Below are 9,595 nucleotides of genomic sequence, written 5' to 3' on the forward strand. Positions count from 1 at the left end.
GGCATTATTCTTCTAGTGTGTAGTGGAAGAAAGTGCCACACAACAGGTTTTGAAGCCCAAACTCAATTAGCATATACATATTCAGTTATATATTTTATGAAATGTGTTTTTTTTTATTTCAGTTTCTAGTTTATACTATCTGAATACAACTGACTGGATTTGCTTGAGGTTTTAACATTAGTGATGACAGACAAGGCATGTACTGTATTGTGTGGTAATTAAGAAACAGGAAAGGATGAGAAACGTTTACTCTTTGTGCCCCGGACTTGCAGCCATATGCATGGAGAAGGCTCTCAATGTACTACTCATATCTGTGTAGCCATACCAAAATATATATATTATATAAGAGTATGTAACCTGATGGTTACAAAAGACAGAGTGCATATACATATGTGCTTTATGTACAACATACAACAGCAGGTGGGATGGGATTATCCTGTAAGTGAACGGTTCATAAGAGTGTTATAAGATCTGACTCATGAGTGGCATACTTCTGTAACCCTACTAAATCAGCATGGATTTAATTACCCAGGTCACAGTGATTTTCCACAAGGAAGTTAGAATATGACTGCAAATGTCCTGTATCTACGAGACGTCATTTGGGTTTATTTCAGGAACTATATTTCAGTCAGGAAAACTACGATAGAGAACAATATTTATTAAAGCTTTGACAACTAATACAACATTATACATATTTTCATTACATCTTTGACGTTTGGCCTCGCCCTTCGAGGTACCCCTGCCCATAATTTAGTTTGCTGACAGTGGAGAGGCTGACTGTAGGGAAGCCATGGGCAGGGGGGCAGGATAGCTGCCCTCCCCTAGATGAGGCTGAAAAAACAGATGGAGGCTGGGGAGGAAGGAGGGGAACTCTGACGTACAGCAAGGACGAATGGATCGAGGTAAGATATGACGCCCTTTCTAGCTGATTATTAAATGTGTTGTTTATCAAATGACATTTGACTGACGTATGTTCTGTTAATGGAAGCGCCTAATATGCTTGATGTTGACGGTTTTTATCTAGCTTAAAAGTGAGTTCCCTGCCAGAACCACTGCTTTGCCAAATATTTTTAGACAGTACATCAAAGACAGGTTAAATTAACCAAATTAAATGTCAGTCAAATAGCACCTACAAAAGTAACTATTTATTGTACATTTTGTTTGATGTGTCTTTCTTTTGTTGACTTACTGTTATTTCCACTTTCCTCTCTGGTAGGTTCCAGCTATTTTTTCCCCCACCTAATCATCTTTTCTAAGGTCTTCATTTGATAGCTTACTTCTTTGACACGAGCCCACTCAACCTATCCCTTGTCATCTTGCTAGTTTGAGATTCTTTTGTTATGGTCTAAGCTTCATTACATGGATTGCTCAACCATGTTTACTCCACTGCATTTCCTTGGTCTAAGTAAAATTTTACTGTTTTCTTGTAAGCCATGCCATTCTTTATCTCTAACTTGTTATTAAAAACACAATTTGTTTTGAACCGTCCTACTAGTTAAAATAAAATAAATAAATAAAAATGCTGGCCCCTTTGAAACAAGCATGCTTCGGCTTATCCAGGTTTTTTGTAAAGCACTTACCTACACCAGAGATGTGCGTATTTTTTGATGGCCAATAGAGGGCAGTAATACACCACACTGTGGAAACCAGAGTTAATTGTCACTTGTCAACTCATCCATTGCTGTTCTGTTTATATAATGAAAAGATTTAAGTACCTACTTGAAAAATAGGTTAAACTAACTAAATTAAATCTATAAGACCTAAAACAATTACTTGTACTAAACAACAACACATAGCCGTCACTGGCAATGGTACCCCAACTGCTATACCTCCCAAATTTAATTTTGATCTGTTTCCACAGCTGAAGGAAAGTCTCAGTGAATAAAAGTTTACTAATTTGTCAGTAGCTGCCTTGTACTGGACTCACTTGCAAAAACATGTTATAACAGATGGGAGACACTTTTACCAGTGGCACACATGATTTTAGAAAAATGTGTGTGTATTTTTTCTATTTTGAAACATGGAAACAATGAAGCAATTATGGACCTTTGTCTGAGCATTGGGGGTATACAACATACCTTACAATTATTTACTCGATACTCTTTCAAAACAAGAGTTATTGTATTGATCCCTCAAGTGTGTTATTACAGAAGCATGAACAACACACAGGATTCTCTGTTGCTACTCCCAATACTAGACCAAATTGTGTCTCGATTAATAATAATAAACACCACACAGCTATTATATACAAAAAAGAAACAGTTTAATTGAAATTTCTGTATAAAAAATATGTTCTCCATCCATTGTTTATTGCACACTGCTAAATTGGAAAAAAAAGAAAACCTCTATTGCACAAACACAGTTACTGAAATAAATTAAGTGTTATTTTGCTATCCTACTGTCTGTGGCAAGGCATGGAGACTATACAATTTAAATAATTCAAAACATTTTATCCAAACATTACTGTACAGTTACATCAGTCATCAAATGTGTAACTTTACAAAGGATTAGAAAATAAAAGATCCACTGCTCTCAATTAAAATGTAACCTTTATATGCATCTCTGTAGACATCCTCTTCCAGCAAACATATTGGCAGCTGATTAAGTAAAAAGTAATTTACAATAGGAATGGTAACTTTTATTTATTTTTTATTTTTTTGTAAAAGGTCTTGAACTGACAAACTGATGCCTTAGAGTTAAAATAATAATAACAATAATAAAAAAAGTCTAGTGTGTGTCTAAATAAATAAATAAACAAATAAATAAATAGCCACAGGGTGGAACTGTGGAATGTCTAATTTACACAAATAAATACATGGATAATGTACATAAATATACTGTACAGTTTTGAAAACAATATATATAATTGAGTCCTTGAATATTGCATTGATTGTGCATTCCCAACCATGCCCTGACTGACATGTCTTGGTCACATACAACTTGCATTTTGATGGAAGGATAGGGAGAAGGAAAGGGCAGAGGGGTGGGGTTGAGGGGTTCTTTGTGCCCAGTGGTGGAGATAAAAGAAAGATGGGTGGCCTTCATTATACAATGCTTTACATCCATGTTCACACTTCTGTGCAGGCTGAAGTATGTATATTTAAAGCAGCAAAGAAGGGGTTGCAGGACTTGGAAAGTGTGTCTGTGTTTCAAGTATGCCATCACCAGTGAGGGGACTACTTCATCTGTCACTGTGCACCTTTACAATTGCACACAACAGAGACTAAGAACGCCCAAGCAGGGCAAGTCCCTCTGTGCACTAAAAACATGCAGCAGTTCCAAATGATAAAAGCCCCACTAAAGCAGCTTTCAAAAAGGCACTCAAAAGCAAAATTAAATAAAAATAAAAAAATTTAATAAAAAAAACTAGTCCAGGCTCTATGAGAGCAAAGTCTGCATTTACGTTTCGAGGTCACCATATTAATAAATAAGGTCAGTCTTACCAAAAAACAAAGTAATGGCCTGCGGCTCTCACACAGTAATGTTCCCAACAAGGAAATTAAATAAGAAGAATTATAATAAAAATAAAGTTTAAGTTTGCAGCAGAAACCAGCATGTAATTATATATATATATATATATATATATATATATATATATATATATATATATATATATTATATATATATATTATATATATATAAATAAATACAAGTTGTATTTATTATGTTCTTCCCCTCATTGAAAGGTTCAGATTGGCAGACCTTAAAGTAAGCTAAGCTTTCTATTCCCTCCCACAACTTGGCAGCAAAGTCACAGTGTCCTTGGATTGTGGCGCCCCTCCCATTGCAAGGTCATTCAAGGGCTTCAAAGACTCTCCTTGCTTGAACTTGTGCTGGATGCTTCTGTGTCAATGGTTCTCAGCCTGATGTCACAGTCTTCCGTTTTGACAGCTTCAGATTTACGCATCCACTGGTGGTCAAATATCTGTTCTAGTGTTGGTCTGTCAGAAGGCCTCAGTGAAAGGCACCATTTGAGTAACTGCTGGCACTCTGGGGAAAAAATAAATTAATAAATAAATAAATAAAAATAAACAGCAAGAGACAGGACGAGGATTAGTATTATATTCAACTATGTTTGATTGGTATGAGTGGATGCTTAGTACAACATCTCTATCAGTAAATACAGTTGTTAACTATTCCCTTTAACCATCAAACAAATACAAATCAAGCCACAGAGGAAGGTGGTGGGTTGAATACGTGTGTTATGCATACCAGATGAAATTCTCCTCCTGAAGTACAAATGCCCCCTCAGGATCTCCTCATCTTGTTCAAAGGGAATGTCTCCACAGACCATGTCATACAGCAGCACTCCCAAGGACCACACTGTTGCTGACCTTCCGTGGTATCTGTGATAACGGATCCATTCCGGAGGACTATATACTCTTGTGCCTGCAAATAACACATTCATTAGTAAAACTGTATCTTGACCAATATATATGAACTACATTTAATTATTAGAAAGTCAAAATGTTTCTTGGGTCAGATTTATATACACACACACTATATGAATTAAGCTTAGAATGCTGCATTGCATAATATTCCCTTGGATCAGCTGACTGTTTACAAACTGCAACCCCTCCCTTTCATGTCCACGTTGCAAATGCAGTAATTGCACACACACACAAAACAAACAAACATACAAGGTTAAAAAAGATGGTTATACTGCCTGCAATACAACCGCTGATTAGCTTTGCAATCTGGTACTGATTTTTTTTTCCAGCCTGAATAACCCCTCAACCGCTCCACTTATTAAACAAACAGACGCCTTTCTCTCCCCTTTCCAAAGGGATTTAAAAAGAGCCCCCCTCCCCCGAATGGCACAAAGGTATCTTGGATACCAAACAAAAATAGGAATATGTGATGCACGCAATCACGTGGACTCGGGACTCAGGTTTCACAACAAACAGATGTTACGTGGCAGATCACATTGTTACATATACATAAAACAAGTTTTAAATAAAGGTTTTTCTCATCCTATCTAATGCATTCGTTCAAGATTGCATTCTCAAGGTTTTAAACATTATATTTAGTTTAATTCCAAAAAGTAGTACTGGTAAATATAAACGGGGGGAAAAAAAAAAAACACCTTGCCCTGCTCATATAAGATTATATTAAATGAAAATATAATCCACCCAATTATTGAGACAAAATGAAATACCGAAAAATGTTATTATTTATTTATTTTCTGAAATGTATCGCCCCCTAGGAAAGCCCTGAAAAGGAGATAGATCAAAACACTGCTGCGTCATTACCCAGGGAACACCGCTATGGCCTCTGGTCAATAACAACACACCAATTCGTAAAACTAGTATTAATAAATACACACTATCATACCACTCCTACAACAGCGCAAGTAGCAAGCAAATATAACTAAAATAAATATATGCATGAATAAATGAATGGACAAATTAATAAAATGATACATACCGTCAAAGTCTGTGTAGACCGTGTCCTTAAGAATAGCCCCAGATCCAAAATCAATAAGTTTGAGTTCGCCACTCCTAAGGTCCACAAGCAGATTTTCATCTTTGATGTCTCTGTGGACCACTCCACAACTGTAACAGTGCCGAACAGACTCCAGGACCTGGCGGAAAAAAACCCTGGCCGTCTCTTCATCCAAAGCGCCCTTCTCGGTTATGAAATCAAACAAATCCTTCACCAGCTCGGGTCTCTCCATGACAATCAGCCAACCATCGGGTCTTTCATACCAATCCAAGAGCTTGATCACCCCTTTAAATCCAGAGCCAACTTTCTTTAGGAGCAAAATCTCTAAAGGGACCACCACGCCATTCTGTAATGATAATTAAAACATTGTTTAGCACCTATGTCAATTTTAGAGAAATAAAAACAAACGTTTGTAAATAATGCAACTGTCAAAATACTTTAAAAAAATCATGTAAAGCCGGCTACTTACTGTGGTTCCCCACTCGGTGACCCTTTCTTTTGCCACATGTTTAACAGCAACCTGTAATACAAACACAGATTTAGATATAAATAATATTTATTTTTGTGGTGGTTATTTCAGGAACATGCAAGAATGAAATACTGCTCTCTTACCGGCAGCCCATCCGAGACCCTGCTACCGGCGTACACTGTCCCGAATCCGCCGCTTCCCAAAACAGACCCCACTTGATAAACCGTATCAAATGGCTCCTTCTCCACTTTCACTGTAAAAAATAATAAAAACACGTTTTGCGTGAAAACAATCAGAAGAATACATTCGTTTACAAAATTAGTGGTTACTGCTTTTGAAATACTATAATACGGTTCCTCCAATGAATCCCACATTCAATATATTATTGACTTTAATGCATTATATACAATATTATGCCTACCTGGTTGGAGCTGTATTTTCACTGGTACATGATCCATGCCAGTCGGTGTGCAAATATGAGCCAGAGAGCCAAACTTAGATAGCAACATATTCTACCAAGCGTTTAACCCAGTTAAGTATCCCTTATTTATTTGGAAGCAAAACGTAACCAATGCAAGCCAATTCAGCAGGTCAATTAAAAATGTCTGTCTCCTTTGGCGTAGACAAATTATGTGATCCTACTGATGCGAACCACCTCTGCAAAGGCAATCGCGGTAGATCCGTCTGGAAATAAACTGGAAACCGCCGAAATGTTTATATGCTCTTCTTTAATTTGTGCTACACTTATAATCAGCTTCTTCTCTGCTTTGAAGACAGAACGCACTAGTCCATGTAAATATTAATCGATCCAAATCAAAGTCTATGAAACAGCAATAAATGTAAAATGTATAAGCACACCAACATCACTACTCGTATTCCACTCTCTTCAGTTCTGAACTCAATTGAGGTAGATCCTACTTCTTAACTCCAATATTTTGACGCGTGGAGGGGGCGGATATATTCCTCCGCCCTGCAAACTAGTATTAACCTTTACTAAAAAACACACACTCATCTACTGTCTGCATGAAAAATGTGCTATAACTAAGCATTGTCAAAAAATGTAAAACTAGCTTTTTAATTTTTTTTTTTTTTTAATAAAATATAATTGTAAATAAAGGCACTACTTTAACATAGTACGAGACGCCCAAGGATTTCATGTCTGAAGGCTTTGCATTGCGTTTCATTAGCGAAATAGAACACTAATTTGCATAGCTTGTGCGATTCAAACCAATCAAGTTACTTCAATACAAGCTGTATTATGGACACAGACCAATGGGAATGGTTAAATTAGCATAGTGGCTTTAGAGGCTGAGTGCACGTGGCGGGAATTCCGAGACGCGCCTTTTTTTTCTGCAGCTCTGCAGAGGTCTGGTTAAAGGAGAAGTACATGCAAGGCAGAAATGCAGACTTCTGAACTGATGATAGTAATAATTAAAAAAACAAAAAAAAAACACGTTACATCATAGATGCAGACTACCGACTTTTCCCATCCAGTTTGAAAGCTGTACTGACTGTGCTGCATACTGTATACATAAGATACCTTGATTACATTGGTTTATTTTGTGTTTCTTGTGCTCAGGACATTTTGTTGGTAATAGTAAATATCACTATTTTGTTATATTTGTAAAAAACACACGATTGTGTTTATTCAAATTCCTTATAATGGACATTCCACTATTGAAAATTACACACCATACATAAGGAAGAAGAGAATACGTTCACCATATGTAATGGGAGTGGCTTCAAACGTACTGAATATATACACGTTCTGGGAAGAACCACTGCACAGTGCAATGCGTTGAAATTTCTCTTTATAGTACTGATAACTGGCAATAGAGGGGGCTAAGTTAACAAGAAACCTGTCATTATCTGACAGCTTTTAGGCAGAAGTTAACTGCAGTACCCACAGGGCTTGAAACAACAGAAGTGCTTTATTGAGATGCTGCCTATATCAGCCATGTGTCAGCTCTCTGGAATGTTATATGATAAAAAAAAAGTACAGGGTTGGGTTTTCACCCCTTGTCCTCAGGTACCCACAACAATACAGGTTTTCTTTTCAACGAGTTAATATTTGTTTAAACTTGCATTGTGCACATAAGACAGCACTTACAGCCTTCCTCTGAGACTTCAAACAGTGTTACAGTGACCAATCTATGATGAGCAAATGATTGCAATACTGACTTAAAAAGAGAACTGGTTGAAACAAACAAACAAAAAAAAAAATGAGACGACTTGTGGTTCTTTACGGTTAAAAACATTGGTATTGGATATTTCCAGTTCCATTGGAAAACTGAGTATTACAAAGAGGAACTCTCCTCCCATTAGGCTGCTGGTACTACTGTAAAATCAGCAGGGTTGCCAACCCTCTAGAAACATATCTTCATTGGGGTACAAAAACAATAAGGGCGTGTGCTCTATATGCTATCAGAGCGATTTCTTTTCAAATAACATTTCTAAATGGTTTGCCCATTCAGGGTATTCAAAACACTGTTAGTGCTAGCTGCTGAAAAATAAATAAATAAATAAATAAATAAATAAATAACCAGCACCAGTGTTCAACAGCCAAGAAAATGAAATATAGATTATTATCATGTGCTTAAATAAGTCACCAAAACAATGCCATAAAAGCACTGTATAGTACATTGTAAATATATATTACCACAACACAACAAAAATACACAGATTTAACAAAAAAATCTATATAAAAAAGATGCCAGAGAGAAAAGGCACTCTGGCAAATCCCATTCAATTACCTTTAGAATGCATACTGTGATACACCATGTAGAGAAATTCATGTGGTATGGGTGATATAGAGACATTCCTATGGGTGAAATTCATATGGGCAGATTTATTAACTTCATTTGAGCAGCCCAACATTACAATATCACCCAGGGATAAAAGTGGCAATCGGTTTCAATGCAGTAGATTGAGCAGTGTTTTGTTGTTATTGAGAGAACAATGCATAGAACAGGCAATATTCACACATTTACATTGTATGTCTGTTTTTTTGGAAACACATTACCTCTACAGTAATATAATACTGTATCCAAGGTCAGTTTAGTTGCACACTGCTGGTTTGTTCCACATCATGTAAAATGGAAGAGCCTTGAAGATTCACTAATATGTCAGCTTTGTTTTGTAGCAGTGTATTCAAGACCGGGTGGTGGAATTGGAAGGCATTTGCTTCCATTAAAAAAACAAAAAAACTAAAACAAGAGAATAACCAAAAGGAATTCAAAACCATTCTCAACACTGGCCTTTGCATTTCTTTTCTATAGTTCCACTCAAGGATCAGATAAGTCACTTGTTCTGTTTACTTTAAATATATGTTTTGATTCCACTTAAGCCTGGTCTGCAAAAATAAGGGGCGGAACATGCATGTTATTGGTAAATCACACTGAACAAGGACATAGACCTGGAGGACAAAACGGAAATGTTTTTATTCCTATGTTAAAGTCCTCTGTGACACGTGAAGCTAACTTGAAGTTAGATATTAGGTTCAGCCAATGGCATTTAAACTGTAGGATAAAAATAACATCGTTTTTGTAATCAAAGTTCAGAACTCTTATCAGCGGCATTGATTAAACAGTGGCTGGTCAGTCAGCCTGGCAAAAAAAAACAAACACAACAACTTTGTTTCCAATAGCATTGTTTTAGTTAATATATATAACATTTTGTATA

General features: G+C 36.5%; 1 protein-coding gene across 1 annotated transcript; it reads right to left on the reverse strand.

The window, feature by feature from the left end:
• Positions 1–3,622: 3,622 nt before the first annotated feature.
• LOC117419502 (serine/threonine-protein kinase pim-3-like) lies at positions 3,623–6,837 on the reverse strand. Its single transcript, XM_034032291.3, has 6 exons — positions 6,336–6,837; positions 6,058–6,167; positions 5,915–5,965; positions 5,428–5,791; positions 4,213–4,389; positions 3,623–3,990 (listed from the first exon to the last, which is right to left on the reverse strand). The coding sequence occupies exons 1-6, from the start codon at positions 6,421–6,423 to the stop codon at positions 3,806–3,808; spliced, it is 975 nt and encodes a 324-aa protein (XP_033888182.1). The 5' UTR covers positions 6,424–6,837; the 3' UTR covers positions 3,623–3,805.
• Between the last annotated feature and the right edge of the window lie 2,758 nt (positions 6,838–9,595).

This window comes from Acipenser ruthenus, chromosome 14 (assembly GCF_902713425.1).
Source record: "Acipenser ruthenus chromosome 14, fAciRut3.2 maternal haplotype, whole genome shotgun sequence".
In the NCBI taxonomy this organism is placed as follows: Eukaryota; Metazoa; Chordata; class Actinopteri; order Acipenseriformes; family Acipenseridae; genus Acipenser; species Acipenser ruthenus.

Coding starts and splice junctions, on each gene's coding strand:
- LOC117419502 (XM_034032291.3), bottom strand. CDS start 6,423: ATGTTGCTATCTAAGTTTGGCTCTCTGGCTCATATTTGCACACCGACT. Junction 4,390..5,427: donor GGTCTACACAGACTTTGACG/GTATGTATCATT, acceptor TGTTATTTGCAG/GCACAAGAGTATATAGTCCT. Junction 3,991..4,212: donor CAGGAGGAGAATTTCATCTG/GTATGCATAACA, acceptor TTTTTTCCCCAG/AGTGCCAGCAGTTACTCAAA.